The sequence below is a fragment of the Balaenoptera physalus genome, assembly GCF_965194825.1.
Source record: "Balaenoptera physalus genome assembly, chromosome: 1".
NCBI lineage: Eukaryota > Metazoa > Chordata > Mammalia > Artiodactyla > Balaenopteridae > Balaenoptera > Balaenoptera physalus.
This window is the reverse complement of record NC_138882.1, coordinates 87108610-87125268: the sequence shown is the minus strand read 5'-3', so window position 1 is coordinate 87125268 and position 16659 is coordinate 87108610. Positions and strand designations below refer to the sequence as shown.

Genomic DNA, 16659 nt, shown 5'->3' with positions numbered 1-16659 from the left:
ATCTCATACAAAGAAAATCAGTGAGAAAGGAACCAAAGGCATCAGTGGATTTAAGAGATCTCTAGTAACCTTTCATACCTATTGGAGTTGATGTCAAAAAAGATTTAAGAGGAAGAATTAACTGATTTTCCAAAGTGGCTATCCTAACACTGTCCCTCCCAGCACTATCACTCTCATCTCCCTAACACCTACCACAGTCTCCTGCTTTGAGAAAACAGGCATGAACTACTACAGCTTCTGCTTCCTGTTTTCCAAATTTGGAAGGACAGATTCCTTATGCCTTTCTAAGGCTCATCCGATCTCATCATTCCACGTATCCCATGACTTTATCAAGCAAGTGGTTCTCCCTTTCTTCAGTCTTTTTCCACATAGGACCCTCCCGACACCTGAACATGATTAATCACCCTGAAGCATCCTTCCCTTAACCCTACCTCTTCCTTATTGTCCTTAAACAAGTGTGAAGAAAAACATAATGCTATTAAAAATTATACTGTTACCATAATTAAATATAATAATCCATTGATGTTTTGGAGACAATTCAGGAAACTTGAAAATGAAGATACATGATATTAAACATTTATGATGAGTTCTGTTATGTCTTGACAAACATACTATGGCTATGTATTTTAAAATGTCCTTACTTTTCAGAGATACATAATGAAGTATTTAGGAGTGAAATATCATTATGTCTATAATTTAGTTTAAAAACACTTCAGAAAATAAAAGGAAAAAAATTTTTCAAAACTAAAAAGAAAACAATTGGTCTCAAAATATTAACACAAAAAACTAAGCTACTTTCACGAAGGATCTGCCATGGATGCAAAAAAAGGGAGTTATAAAAAAAAAAAGGGGGGGGGGAATTATAAAAGAATCCAAGAATAAGATTGATATATACTAAAGTACAGAAATGGTATTTACCTGTTTGGATCAACAATTTCTCAGGTTTTTCATCAGTGTAAATTTTAAGTCATAAGATACTCATATATAGTCAAGGATAAAAGAGTGGTAAGCCAAGAGAAAAAGATTGATGAGGTGCTGCACTGTTTCCCATTAGGAAAAACTTATCTTCTTATGTACAGTACATATATAAGTGGAATAACAAAAACACACCCCACCAGATTCTGTATAAAAGTAGATGTTTTCACTGAGAGATTCAGATGAGTTATTTGGGCTTCCCATGACTGACAGTGAAGAATTCTGGGTCCTAACCTAGACCAAGTTGGCTACTCTGCCACTACACTGTAGTGTTATGATGTTTGATTCCAGGATCTACTCTACTCACAAATGATTAGCCCAAAGTTCCACGGTCTAATATGGTAACCACCAGTAACATGTGGCTAGTGAAGACATGAAATGTGGTGAGCCCAAACTGAGATTTGCTGTGGTGTGATATACACACCAGATTTAAAAAGAAAAGAAAAAAAAAAAGAATGGTAAATATTTCATTAATTTTAAAATTCTGATTACATGCTGAGATGATTTTATTTTGGTTATTTTGAGTTAAATAAAATACACTATTAAAATTAATTTCACCTTTAAAAAATTTTTATTTCAAATGACTACTAAAAATTTAAAATTACATATGTAACTCATTTTATTTCTGAGAACCAGCACTAGTCTGAGCCACTCATGGCAATCCCATTTCCCCTGACAATATGACCAAGGCTAAGGAGATATAAAGGGAAAACAATTCTGTCTTGTAAGAAACAGACTTAGAAAAGACACAGGAAGATATGGTCTCTTCTTCATCTGCACAATTTTATATCCGATTGTATTCCTGAGACTAACACAGCCATCCTGCTATGAGCCACAGACAAGAGAACTGTTGAAAAGTACAAGACTCGCGTTCTGGGCTTGAAGCTTACTCCACCTTGAGTCTTTTCAGTTAAATGAAATAATAATAGATGTCCTTAACATTTAATCCATCTTTAGTCAAGATTTTTAATTTGCAGCAAAAATTTCTGTCTTTATGTGTTTCCTCATGCTGTTTCCCATCACCTAAAATCTTTTCTTACTACTTTCCATCCATCTAAATCCTTTGTGTATTTAAAGACCCTAAAAGTTTATGCATTACTTTCTGTGAAATCCACAAGGATCTTTTCCCTTCTCTGAACTATTTCACCTATCACTGGTATCATACAATGCACATGATTACAGCAAATATATTGTCTTGTTCTCACATTTTCCTATAGTTAAATAATTTTTGTCTCTTCAACAAAACTAGAAATCCCTTAAAGGACAAAGGAAATATTCTAGAAGACTGGACTCAAATCCTCACAATTTCACCATATTAGAAGTGTATGCTCTTAAGCAAATGACTAAATGTTTCTGGGCTTGTATTCAGCCTGTGTTTCTCATCTGTAAGATGTACAGTGTAGCTAACACTCCAACTCATCTTATATTTCATGAAAGCACTGTCTTAATGGTAAAGTACTCTGTAACACTATCTTTTATCCTTCATAAAACCTATGAGGGTACTAACTAAAATGGAGACCCAAATACAGGTGCCTGCTTCTTCTATAAAAGGATCTAGGTAATAAACTCTTTACATATACCTCTCTACAGTGGTCCTGAACCAAAGCCCCTTAATTTAGAATCAAGCACTGAACTCGACTCATGCTTGAACAGAATAGAAGTCAGGCTTGTAAGATAATAGGGTAAGTGAAGTAAGAAACTGACTACGAATATGCAAAGAATTTCCTCGACACTGTTACCCACATATAAATAAACATAATGGGCTCCCCCCAGTGCCATTCATTGAATGAAAAGTTAAGTATACCCCTGGAGTTTAAGAATTTCCAAACTTACTAGTTGATTCATAGGGACTATGAACATTTTCCAAGTGGCACTGGAGCTGGAAGGGAGTGGAAAACTGACGATAACAGTGCTGGCAGATAGTATGACCATCCACCTCACCGTTCTGCTGATCAAGTTCTACGTGATGTTTCATATGGTTCATAAATCTGTAGCACGGCACAAAGGAAAAGTACAGACAATATAAAAGATCAGAAGCCTTGGAGAAATGTACCAGCGGAATCACAGAACAGACATTATATGTCTCCCCCTCCACCCTCCCACCCAACTTCCTCTTTTTGGGACATCTTCTGAGCCCACAAATTAAGATAGTTCTCGAAACTTTTCTGGGGAAGGAGATGCACTGGTCTCACTCTACCCAAAGTTATCTTTTATTTATTACCACAATATCTCTTTCTATAGTACTAGTTATTGATTTAATGATAATCCTTATTAGCAAGAAAGGATAATAATTAGGGCCATTCTCCAAACAGAAAGACTTAAACATGTAAGAAGCTTTCAGACTTCACTTGTCCAAGGTGAGCTCCAAGGCTCTTCAACACTCACCGAATGTTGTTTTTTAGCCTTTTGGTACAATGTGGGCATCGGAAAGATGTGGCGACCTTAGGGAAGTTTGTGAGCTGGGCTACTTTGCCACCATCCCGTCCATAGTAGAAGTCATCTACTAGCATAATGAGCTTGGTCTGGACGGCATCACCCACATTCTCATTTGGCTCTGGTACTTTGGTAGGTGGTGACAGAGCAGGAATAGGTGTAGAAGAGGGAGTGGAAGCAACAGGAGTTGTTTTCTCAGGGGATGGGGGCTTTGCTGCTGATGGGACACTGGGTTCTGAATCCAGAGACTTTCCTTTCTTCTGGTATTCAACCATTTCTGGGCAACAGTACTATAAAGAAAGAAGACATCTGATCATCCTGGTTCTCCTGGGGGCTGAGATGTGCTAACTCCTCAACTTCACTAACATTCCTTGGTAACTGTTTGGTTCTAGGTATTCTCATCCAGCTTTTACCCTGCAGTTTTCTAAAATGCTTCCAGGTTTCACTCTTTTTCATGTGTGTGTGTGTGTGTGTGTGTGTGTGTGTGTGTGTGTATTTACAGCCATATGCCACTCCAAACACCACACTTTGTACTTCTTCCTGTCTTAGATCCTTTAACCACTCACTAGCATAACCTGGCTCTGAGCTCCCTGGTAGGAAGAAGTCCCAACTTTTGCATCTGGACTAATATCAAAAATGAAAAGACTAGAATTAGAAATTGGTTAATAGCTCCTGATTCATCCGATGACACAATAAATAGAAAATGGACTGAGGCCAACTTGGCCTGTCCTCCTGTGCAGTTCAAAATCTACGAACTACGGAATTAAGGTCACATATGTTCTGATATATTTGAGGGTCTTTAAATATATCCTATCACGTTTCTGAGCTCATTCTAAAACAGGCCAAAAGAGAGTAACCCTTTAAAAAGCTTCCAAGTCATTTCAGAGCCCTTGCTTCACAAGCTCCCAACACTACACTACAGGAGGTATACAGTGAGTGGTAGCCATTTAAGCTGACTCTCCATCACAGGTGATATCACTTACACACATGTGACCTCTCAAAGCTTCAGTAACACGGAATTGAGCATTACACCGTGGACATATCTTCCGTCCACCATCCTGGAGGTCAAACACTGGGATGGAAGAGGTCACTGGAAGTGAGAACATCAATAAGATTAATAAGATGATACTGGAAAAAGACTACTGGCCTTTTGGAAAAAGGTTAAACACTTCCTGAGGGGTATATTAAGGTTGGTAAGCAAGCATGAGAAATTGCTATGAGGCATATTCCTTCTACCATTCTTCTAACTCTAGGCCAGGGGGCAGCAAATCACAGCTAGTAGACCAAATCCAGCCAGCTGCCAGTTTCTGTTTGGCTCATGAACTAAGAACGGCTTTTACATTTTTTGTTGTTGTGGTGGTTATATAAGATTTTTCTTTAATTGTGGTAATAGATACTTAAAAGTTTCCTCAGCCATTTTTAAGTGTTCAGTTAAGGACATTCACATTTTTGTGCAAGCAATCTCCAAAACTCTTTTCATCTTGCAAAACTTGAAACTCTACACCATTAAATAATTCCCCATTGCCCCCTCCTCCTAGACCCTAGCAACCGCCATTCTCTCTTGTCTCTGTGAGTCTGACTACTCTAGGTACCTCATATAAGTGGACTCATACAGTATTTGTCCTCTTCTGTCTGGCTTATTTCATTTAGCATAATGTCCTCAAGGTTAATCAGTGTTGTAGCATGTGTCAGAATTTCTTTCCTTTTTAAGGCTGAACAATATACCACTGTATGTATATACCATATTTTGTTTATCCATTCATCAGCTGGTGGACATCTGGGATGCTTCCACCTTTAGGCTATTGTGAAAAATGTTGCTGTGAACATGGGGGTACAAATATCTGTTTGGGTCCCTATTTTCAATTCTTCTGGGTATATACTCCAAAGTGGAATGCTGGAACATATGGTAATTTCATGTCTCACTTTTGGAGGGACCATCACCCCATTTTACATCCCCACCAGCAGTGTACGAGGGTTCCAATTTCTCTGCATCCTCACCAACACTTATTATTTTCGGTTTTTTGGATAAGAACTATCCTAATGGGTGTGAAGTGGTATCTTATTGTAATTTTGATGTGCATTTCTGTAATGATTAGTGAGTGATGTTTAGCATCTTTCTGGGTGCTTAATGGCCATCTGTGTATCTTGAGAAATCTCTATTCAGCTCCTTGGCCCATTTTTTAATTGGATTGTTTGTTCTTTTGTTGTTGGTTGAGCTGTAGAAGTTCTTTATATATTCTGGATATTAAGCCCTTATCAGATATATGATTTAAAGATATTTTCTCCCATTTAGTGGGTCGCCTTTTCACTCTCCCTAACGTTAATCCTTTGATGCCCTAAAGTTTTAAATTTTGATGTAGTCCCATTTATCTATTTTTTCTTTTGTTGCTTATGCTTTTGGTATCATATGCAAGAAAGCATTGCCAAACCCACTGTCATAAAGCTTTTCCCCCATGCTTTCTTCTAAGAGTTTCATGGTTTTAGTTCTTTTGTTTAGGTCTTTAATTCATTGAGTTAGTTTTTGTAATATGATGTATGGTAAAGGGTTCAACTTCATTTTTTTTGCATGGGGATATCCAGTTTTCTCAACACCATTTGTTAAAGGTTTTCACATTTTTAAAGGGTTGAAATAAAAGCAAAAGAAATGATCTTCTGACACATGAAAATTAAATTCAAAATTCAGAATCCAAAATAGTTTTAGTGGAGTAGAGTCAAGCTCAATTATTTACATATTGTCTGTGGCTGCTTTTGTACCACAATGGCAGAATTAAGTAGTTGTGACAGAGACTATATTGTACATAAAACCTAAAATATTTACTATCTGGTCCTTTACAGAAAAAGTTTGTCAAGCCCTACTCCAGACCGTTGAAAATCCTTATGCTCATATCCTTCTACATCTGAAAACCTCTCTACCAAATCTCAACTTTAAAAGCTTGTTCAGGGACTTCCCTGGTGGCGCAGTGGTTAAGAATCTGCCTGCTAATGCAGGGGACACGGGTTCGATCCCTGGTCTGGGAATATCCCACATGCTGTGGAGCAACTAAGCCCACGTGCCACAACTACTGAAGCCCGTGTGCCTAGAGCCCGTGCTCCGCAACAAGAGAAACCACTGCAATGAGAAGCCTGTGCACCGCAATGAAGAGTAGTCCCCGTTCGCCGCACCTAGCGAAAGCCCGTGCGCAGCAATGAAGACCCAATGCGGCCAAAAATAAATAAATTAAATAAATTTAAAAAAATAAAATAAAATAAAATCTTGTTAAGAAATCCACCTCCTCCATGAACTATCTTTTGATTATCCCACTGATCTCTGATCAACCAATCCATTTTACTAATCTCCAAAGAACAATTAACACAAAATTCCTTCTGGCCGATTCAGTTACACTTTTCACAAGTGGCAATCCTCTTTACTACACTAAAGTTTCTGTGAGAACAGACTATAGCAACTATACCTTATTTTATTTCTCTATTTCATAGTATAGAGTTCTGATACAACAAATACTTTATTAATGTTTTTGAATGATTGGCTGCCCAGAGTCTTTCTGGTTATCGTACCTTTCATTGAAGACTCAGGCCCGCTGGTTCTCTGAGAGCCATGGGCAGAGCTGTTGTTGGATACCACCACTGGCCCAGGACTCTGGCCCAAGGAAGGGATGGTGTTAAGGGTATTCACCAGTTTGGCCACTTCATTGCTATTTTCACCTGTAACCCCAGGTCGCTTCACAGTGACAAAGCTGGCAATGCTCACTGCAGGTGGAGAAGGGAAGGAGGGAGCTTTGTTGGCCAAGTGATAATCATCTGTTCTCCACCCACCACCCATCCCAGCTCTGCCATCTCCTCTTCCCAAGCCTCACCTAGTTTGGGATTCTGGTTGGATTGGCCTGGAGGCTGAACAGCAAGGTGCCCCAGTGAGGTCGGCTGTGTGGCGGTGGGAGTGGTAGAAGTGCTGGGAGTGGACTTGGTCTGCTGGGACTGGGACTGTGGGACGGTGCTTCGAATGGTGAGAGTGGCTGGGATGACGGTGGTGAAGGTGTTGGTGGTGGGCCGCACAGGCATCGTGGAGCCTGGCCTCACAGGGGTCATCTGAGAGAACACTTGTGGGACTCCAACTGTCGGCTTAACAAACTGGGTACCTGGGGCTTCAAAAGAGAGACAAAAATACCACATCTTGGTCAACGAGCTCACCTATAATACATTCCCCCTGTCTTTACTGGAAATACTGGAATAGGAAAAGATTATCTCCCCAAAGTGATTGGTGACTGTCAGGTTCCCAAGGGTAGCATAGATTCTAATGTCTAAGACAACAGGTATCACAAACTGATAAAACAAGTTAGCCTCAGTAATCAGCCCTGAAAACGTTAAAGTTAAAGAAGAGTCCCATCAACTCCTCCCAAAACACCTTACCACACTGCCTTTTCTATTCCAAGAATACAATAATGAGTAGCTTGACCTTTGTTATTGGAAGAGAATAATAGGTATAGAGTGGGAAGCAGTATGGGTATATACAGGCCAAAGGGCAGAGCTGGTTCTGAAAAAAGTGATCTTTCTCAGAATACTAAAGGAGTCTTTCATTCTCTTATACAAATTCAAATAGAAGATAGACTATGCCATTCTACTAGGACGTCCCAAAGGTGAGTCTCCTGGCTCAACTATAGACAATTTCACTGACAAACATTTAAGAAATATCAGAACTAGATAGGATAAGCTCATGAGACTGAAGGCCAAAAACCCCTATGGGCTCTGAGAACAACAACAAAAACTTAGGAAGACAAGCTACAGAGATACCTTTACTACAACTAAATCAAGATACTCTTTTTTGGTCTGAATTGTAGTAAGCTTATAGACACTAAATATAGAACTGGGGGAAAATTACAAGATTTTTAAATATTATCTTTCAATTTGGTTTCTTAAAAAAAAAACTAGTCATTGGCAATATTTCTCCTCAAAGGATATGCCATTTGTTTAATTTATATTCCAAATCTACGCTATAAAATTAAAGCAAAATAAGTTTATAATCCCACCATGTAAGTGAGCAGACTTACAAGGAATACAGAATTTGGGAGTTTGCATTAATAATAGTTCTTCAGGATAACAAACTTAATAGCTGAATAAAACAGCAGAAACAGAAAAATAACTATATAAACCCTGTTTTATTGCCTTGTGAAGGGTGGTAAAAAGTTAAAAAGAAAAATAAAACCACCACCCTGGCCAAAGGTTAGAGAGTTTTTTAAAAATGGGGCTTCAATCAATATGATTTTTGTAGTTTTAGATTTCCCTTAAATACACTTTTTAAATGACCTTGAGTATTTTGAGACAACAAAAACAAGTCTTCTGGATGCTAGTTTATTCCAAATGGGTAGACATTTTTCCTTACCTGGGACTAGTGTAATTGGTCTAACTGTTTGGCCTTGCTGTACGTTCAGCACAATCCCAACCTGATTCATTGCATTTTGTACAGGCCGGACATTTCTTACAGGAAATCCCTGCATTAAAAAGCAAAATGATCTTTAACATGGAGATCAGCTAACACTATCAGAGACTGCATTAAGACCTATATCCAAAAAAATGCCCACACCCTTACCTAATGATTCTCTCCTCTAGAACTAGAACTTTTAAATGACTGAGATGGAGAAATTTTGGACTTCTGGCAAACTTTTGAGTGGCAAATACTAAAACTGGAGAATGAGCTTTGGTACATATGAACAAAAATGAAAACCTACTTCTTGTCTTAAGAGAACCTCAGCTTAAAAAAACTCATCCACAAACTGGCCCCTCAATTACTAAAGGCATAGAATGCAAAAAAAATGACACTAACAGTATTCACTGGAGTGATTCAACATACAAACAATTTTAAGAAACTGTTCCCAAAGTCCACTTCAAAGGCCATATACCTCTGGGAAATTTGTTAGACAAGGCAGAAAAAAGCATTTGCCTTTACATTCCACACCAGCATTAGGCTTTCAACTCCAATTCACATTTATATCAAATAAGTCATCTTCCTTCTCTTCCAAAGATCTCCCTGCACTTCACCAATCTTGCATGTATTATCTCCATAAGTCAACTAACTTACCCCATTTTAAGAAAAATAGCCCAAGTAAAGGGTGAGAACCCTTGAGGACCAAGTGTTAAGGCTTCCTAATGCAAGCTTCCCACTCTTTCCTGCCTAGACCTCAATCAAATTACTTAATAGCCCTCCAGGGGTATAAAGAGGCAATTACCCAGCTGTACGCTATGCTGGGCTTTCTACTAAAGTCAGCATCAAATTAAAAACTAGCAAATGAGAAAGCCAAATCAAAAGACAGGACTTAGAACCATTTCTAATGATGCTAAAGACTCTTAAGTCAGAGCCTTCAAAGGTTCCCATAGTCTTTCTCTCCTCTACCATGTCTGAATTCAGTAGAATTCAGAGTCCTACTTACCTGTGTAGTGATGAATATTGGTTGTGAGGCCACAGGGGAACTAGTCACATGATTGGCATTCTGCATGACCTGGACAGGCCTCAATACTGGTTGAGTAACCATTGTACCCAGACCTGGGGTTGGATTCTGGGTTAGGATGAGCGGCTGTCCACCTTGTTGGACCAAAGAATTGCCAGCTAAAGGGAAGAGGAAAAAAAAAAACAATGTAAGAGAAAACAAACCCACCATTATAAGCAACACAATGGTCTTAGATAAGAAATGGTGTCCCCATATATCAAGATATCCAAGACTGTCACTCACCTCAGGTTTAATGTCACCAAACTTACCAAATATTTAAGCTCCACCCAAAGCTACAACTAACAGAAAAATACACAGGAAGGGAAAGTTCACTAAAATCTTCCCCATATATCTTAACTAGGGATGTCTTAACACACACAGTAAGACTTCTATATGGCTATCACTTTGACTCTGATGATTTAAGTGACCACAAATAATCTCCCCATACCAAATCAGCAAAACAAAGTAACATGTAAGTTCCTTCCCCACATTTTAACTAGGTAAAAACCTATTTTATCAGAATGTAATTTGTTGTTAGCTAATCCACCTTATCTTTTAAAAAGAGGAATATTCATCTACAAACATTAATTCAGCAAGTACACAGAATCTAAAAAATGGGATCTCTTCCCAGCACGTCAAATCTCAGAAATGTAACAGATTCTCTAAACATCCATTGTCTTTTATAGGTATGGGAACACAGAGACTGACAGGCTACCTTCTTTATGTCATCAGAACTGATAAAGAAAAGACCTGGCCAAAACTAATCAACACCAAGTAAAACTGATATGACTTAAGAAGATTCATTCATTAATAAATAGTAACAAATATCATAAATATTAAAAAACTGGCTAATTTTTTTGAAATATTTTAAATTCTTTTTCATGTGTGTTAAAAGTAATTCTGTAATGTTTTTAAGTCCTGTATTTGCTACAGTTGGCTAAAAAATCATTTATACTAAGTTTCCTGATTTACAAAGAATACTCCAAAACAGAAATTCTATTTCAGAGAGCCAAAATATTGGGTTTGCCAAAAAGCACGTTCGTTTTTTCTGTAAGATGGCTCTAGTAGCACTTAGTTGTCTTTAACTTCATTCAAAACAATTTTGTTAGATTGTATTGTGACAGCTGTCATATCAGCATGCATTTAAAAAAAACTTATCAAGACTGTTGACTTTTTGTGTAGTCATTTTAATACTGAAGATGGAAGGAAAAAATTTACATTTTTGGCAATATTATGCTTTATTATTTCAAGAAACGTAAAAACGCTGACATGCAAAAAAAGATTTGTGCAGTGTATGGAGAAGGTGTCGTGACTGATCAAACGTGTCAAAAGTGGTTCGCGAAGTTTCGTGCTGGAGATTTCTCGCTGGACAATGCTCCACGGCTGGGTAGCCCAGCTGAAGTTGACGGCGATCAAATCCAGACATTAGCTGAAAACAATCAACGTTATACCACGCGGGAGATAGCCGACATACTCAAAATATCTGAATCAAGCGCTGAAATTCACTTACACCAGCTTGGTTATGTTAATCACTTTGATGTTTGGGTTCCACATAAGTTAGGCGAAAAAAACATTCTTGACCTTATTTCTGCATGCGATTCTCTACTTAAATGCAACAAAAATATTTTGTTTTTAAAACGGAAAAATTGTGATGGGCGATGAAAAGTCGATATTGTACAATAATGTGGAATGGAAGAGATCATGGGGCAAGCAAAATGAACCAGCACCAACCACAGCAAAGGCCGGTCTTCATCTCAAGAAGGTGATGTTGTGTATATGGTGGGATTGGAAGGGAGTCCTCTGTTACGAGCTCCTTCTGGAAATCCAAACGATTAATTCCAACAAGTACTGCTCCCAATTAGACCAACTGAAAGCAGCACTCGACAAAAAGTGTCCACAATTAGTCAACAGAAAATGCATAATCTTCCATCAGGATAATACAAGACCGCATGTTTCTTTGATGACCAGGCAAAAACTGTTACAGCTTGGCTGGGGAGTTGTGATTCATCCACTGTATTCACCGGACATTGCACCTTCGGATTTCCATTTATTTCAGTCTTTACAAAATTCTCTTAATGGAAAAAATTTCAATTCCCTGGAAGACTGTAAAAGGCATCTGGAACAGTTCTTTGCTCAAAAAGATAAAAAGTTTTGGGAAGATGGAATTATGAAGTTGCCTGAAAAATGGCAGAAGGTAGTGGAACAAAACGGTGAATACGTTGTTCAATAAAGTTCTTGGTGAAAATGAAAAGTGTGTCTTTTATTTTTATTTTAAAACCAAAGGAACTTTTTGGCCAACCCAATACCTAAATCAAAGATTCAAGCAAAATACTGCAACTTTTTACCTCAAATCACCAGAATGGGATGGACTCCTCTGAAGCTTTAAGTTCCACTTGACAAATGGTGTCACTACAGTTAGCTACAGAGCTAGACCACCAAAGTGGGTATACAGGTGGCTATTAATGGGCCAACCTTGGATTGTCCCATGTTCTCCCAGAAACTGAGAGTCCATCAGTGGACTAGACCCTCATAGTTACTGCGCCAGCAGACTAGTAATTATAGATGTTGACAGATAAAAAATTCCAAATTCTAGCTATGCTAATTATACTGCCAATTTATTGACTCTCTCTCTCTCTATATATATATATATATATTTTTTTTAATTAATTTATTTATTTATGGCTGTGTTGGGTCTTTGTTTCTGTGCGAGTGCTTTCTCTAGTTGTGGCAAGTGGGGGCCACTCTTCATCACGGTGCGCGGGCCTCTCACTATCGCGGCCTCTCTTGTTGCGGAGCACAGGCTCCAGACGCGCAGGCTCAGTAGTTGTGGCTCACGGGCCTAGTTGCTCCGCGGCATGTGGGATCTTCCCAGACCAGGGCTCGAACCCGTGTCCCCTGCATTGGCAGGCAGATTCTCAACCACTGCGTCACCAGGGGAGCCCTATATATATATTTTTAACTTAAATATTTTATTATGGAGATGTTCAAATACATATAAAAATAGAACACTATAATAAATCTCTATGTACCTATACCAGCTTCAATAATTATCAACTTAAGGCCAATCTTGTTTCATCTATACTTCCCATTCTCTTACCAGCTCCCATATTATGTTGATACAAGCTTCGGATCATATCATTTCATCTATAAATATTTCAGTATATATCTCTAAAAGATAAGGACTTTAAAAAAGAGGAAATATCAACACCATTATCACTCCTAAAAGATATTATAATAATTCTGTAACTATAGTGGATAATACTGTATGATATAATTGAAGTTTGCTGAGAGAATAGAACTTAAATGTTCTCACTACCCCCTATCCCTACCCCCGAAAAAGGATAAATATGTGAGGTGATGGATGTGTTAATTAACTAGATAGTGGGAATCCTTGCACAATGCATACATATACCAAATCACAATGTACACATTCAATATCTTACAATTTTATTTGTCAATTATACCTCAATAAAGTTAAATATATACAACAATTCTTGGGAGCTTCCTTGGCACTTCCTTGGCAGTGGTTAGGACTTTGCGCTTCCACTGCAGGGGGCACGGGTTCCATCCCTGGTGGGGGAACTAAGATCCCACATGCCGCACTGTGCGGCAATAAATGAATGAATGAATGAATAATTCTTTAATATCAAATACCCAGTTAGAATTCAAATTGAAAATTACATTTTTTTGTTTGAATTAGGTTACAAAAGGGTTCATAAAGTATAACTGATGACATACCTCTTCAATCTCTTTTAATCTATAGGTTCCCCATCCATCTCTTTTTTACTCCTTTGCAATTTCTGGTTGAAAAATATTGACTAAGCAAAAACATGTATTTTCTATTCACTATTTTAACTGCTAGGGTAAAAGAAAATAAATTATCTGTTATTTATCTAAGCCTAAGAATTCTTAAGATAATCACTGACTCAACATCTCAACTAAATATAGGAAGGGAAGGATGGAAAATTTTTTGCATTTATGTGAAATCAACCAGCATTAGCAAGTCTCAAAAGACAGGCCTTGTTCATGAAATCTGCACATACTCTACTACTATAAAGAATGTTAACACAAGCATTTTCTGCAAATATTCTCTCTGACATCAGGGTCATGTTTGAATTTTGGTGGATTGTTAGGACTTTTCCAAAAATAAAGTGCAAATAAAAAAGTAGGTTTCTAAGCCTAGACTAGGTTTACAATTCAATTGAAAGCAAAAACTAGCACACAGCAAGTCACACTGGATAAATTAAAGTCACACTGAGTAAATATTTATTTAATGTATTCTATAAATTCATTCTAATAATTCTAATGAATTATAATAATTCCAATTCTAACAAATGAGTTGTTTTTAATGATTTCTGCATTCTTATTAAGTCTTTCCTAAAAGAAATTCTGACAATTCAAAGGTCTTACGAAGTTCCATTTCCAGAGAATGAAAGAGGCAGTTAGAACCCTGAGACTTAAAAAAGCCTTTAAAAGAATCATCTGACCAATCCCCTACCTGTAAGTTTGCTCTCAAATAATCTAGGTACCACAGCCATAAACTGATTAAATAATAGAAGATTCAGCAGCTTCTCTCACAACATGTTCTGTTTGTTTTACAAATCTGAAGGTCTTGATTTTTTTTTCTTCATTCTTTTAAGTTCACTTACTCAGCCTTAAACCCCAGAAATAAGAGGGCTAAATGGAGTTGAAATGGACCAAACAGGAATTGAAAATCATAATTACAGTAAAAAATTTATAACATTAAATTCATATCATTCACAGCTCAGAATTAAGCAGTGGTTCATTTCACTTCATAATGTTCCTTTCCAATGCAAACATATGATCAGTCAGAACTATACGAATAATTTCTAAATGCTGAGTGGTAGATTCTGAAGAACAGCAAAAATAATAGTAAAAATGTTCTAAAATTTTATTCCTAACACTTCGTTAAAAGAAAAAAGCCTTATTGAGATATAATTCACATACCACACATATTTTATCACCCATTTAAAGTGTACAATTTAGAGGCTTTTAGTATATTCACAAGATTAGTGCAATCATCACCACTATTTAATTCCAGAACATTTTCATCACCTCAAAAAGAAACCTTATACCCATTAGCAGTTATTCCCCATTCTCCTCCCCCCAGCCCTGGTAACCAACAATCTAACTTTCTGTCTCTACACATTTGTCTATTATGGGCATTTCATAATAATGGGGTCATATATGTGGCCTATTTGATATCTATCTATCTATCTATCTATCTATTTTTGGCTGTGTTGGGTCTTCGTTGCTGCGCGCGGGCTTTCTTTAGTTGTGGTGAGCGGGGGCTACTCTTCGTTGCAGTGCACAGGCTTCTCATTGCGGTGGCTTCTCTTGTCGCGGAGCACGGGCTCTGGGCGCACAGGCTTCAGTAGTTCTGGCACTCGGGCTCAGTAGTTGTCGCTCTCGGGCTCTAGAGCACAGGCTCAGTAGTTGTGGTGCACGGGCTTAGTTGCTCCGCGGCATGTGGGATCTTCCCGGACCAGGGATCGAACCTGTGTCCCCTGCACTGGCAGGCAGATTCTTAACTACTGCGCCACCAGGGAAGTCCCACATTTTGCTTATTCATTCAACATCTTAGGTTGTTTCCAATTCTGGGCTATAATGAATAACGCTGGCATTTCAAGAGTATCTGATTTTAGAAAGTCACACAACTGTGTGCTTATCTATGCATAAAAGAAGTTTTGAGCCCCCTTTTTTTTTTGGCCGCACCCCATGGCCTATAGATCTTAGTTCCCCAACCAGGGATTGAACCCGGGCCCTCGGCAGTGAAAGCACGGAGTCCTAACCACTTGACCACCGGGGAACTCCCAGCATGAAAGAATTTTTGGATGAACACACAAGACATATGTAACTGTGGTTACCAGTCTATACCCTTTTGTTTTTAAAACCATGAATACAGGTTAACATTTTAATTTGAATACTAGAGCTTTCTAAAGTAAATAAAATCCATTTTCATATTTCAAAAAATTTTTGTACACAGGCCACAGGAATCAAGGGTCCATTCAAAGAGAGTAGGTCACATCAGTGTGTCATGAGATGCTCATCATGGGCCTTGGAACGCTGGGATCAAAGAAAAATTTAGCTAAACTGGTTGCTAATAGCACTTTGACAGCTTATTTTAAGAGAAACATAGGAAAGTAGTATAATACGGTGGGAAGGCCACAAGTTTTGCAGTCTAAGTAATTCAAATCCAGTTTAGTCACTTACTATTTGACCTTAAGTACATTATTTAGACTCTCCACGCCTTGGTTTCTCCATCTGTAAAAATGAGAAAATCTCTAGATAGAGGTTCCTCATCTTTATATATATGAGGGTCACTATAAGTTTAAAAAAATTTTAAGGATTTTCCATGTGATAAAAATTATTTTTTCAGGGACTTCCCTGGTAGTCCAGTGGTTAAGACTCTGAGCTCCCAATACAGGGGGCCTGGGTTCAGTCCCTGGTCGGGGAACTAAGATCCCTCATACTGCAACTAAGCCTGCGCGCTGCAACTACTGAGCCCACGTGCTCTAGAGCCTGCGCATTGCAACTAGGGAGCCCGTGCACCACAACTTCCCACATACCGCAACTAAGCCCGCACACCGCACCGAAGAGCCCGTGAGCTGCAACAAAGACCCAGCACAGCCAAAATTAAATAATTAATTAATTAATTAATTTAAAAAATTTTATTTTTTCAGTATCCACTTATGTAGAGCAATCTATTATGGCAATTTGACACTAACAAATTTTAAATGCCTGACCCAGCAATCTC

The 16659-nt window shown here is 38.1% G+C and overlaps 1 protein-coding gene across 4 annotated transcripts in view; it reads right to left on the bottom strand.

The window, feature by feature from the left end:
- Positions 1-16659, bottom strand: part of POGZ (pogo transposable element derived with ZNF domain) — a 46718-nt gene that overhangs the window by 11240 nt on the left and 18819 nt on the right. For 2 of the 4 annotated variants that reach the window (XM_082474133.1, XM_082474135.1), the window contains 7 exons: positions 9825-10000; positions 8780-8888; positions 7260-7544; positions 6961-7179; positions 4392-4498; positions 3361-3698; positions 2809-2963 (listed from right to left, as the gene is read on the bottom strand). In XM_082474133.1, the coding sequence (XP_082330259.1) occupies positions 2809-2963; positions 3361-3698; positions 4392-4498; positions 6961-7179; positions 7260-7544; positions 8780-8888; positions 9825-10000 (1389 nt within the window). The remainder of the gene's footprint in view (positions 1-2808; positions 2964-3360; positions 3699-4391; positions 4499-6960; positions 7180-7259; positions 7545-8779; positions 8889-9824; positions 10001-16659) is intronic. The other 2 variants (XM_082474134.1, XM_082474136.1) reach the window with 1 other exon arrangement.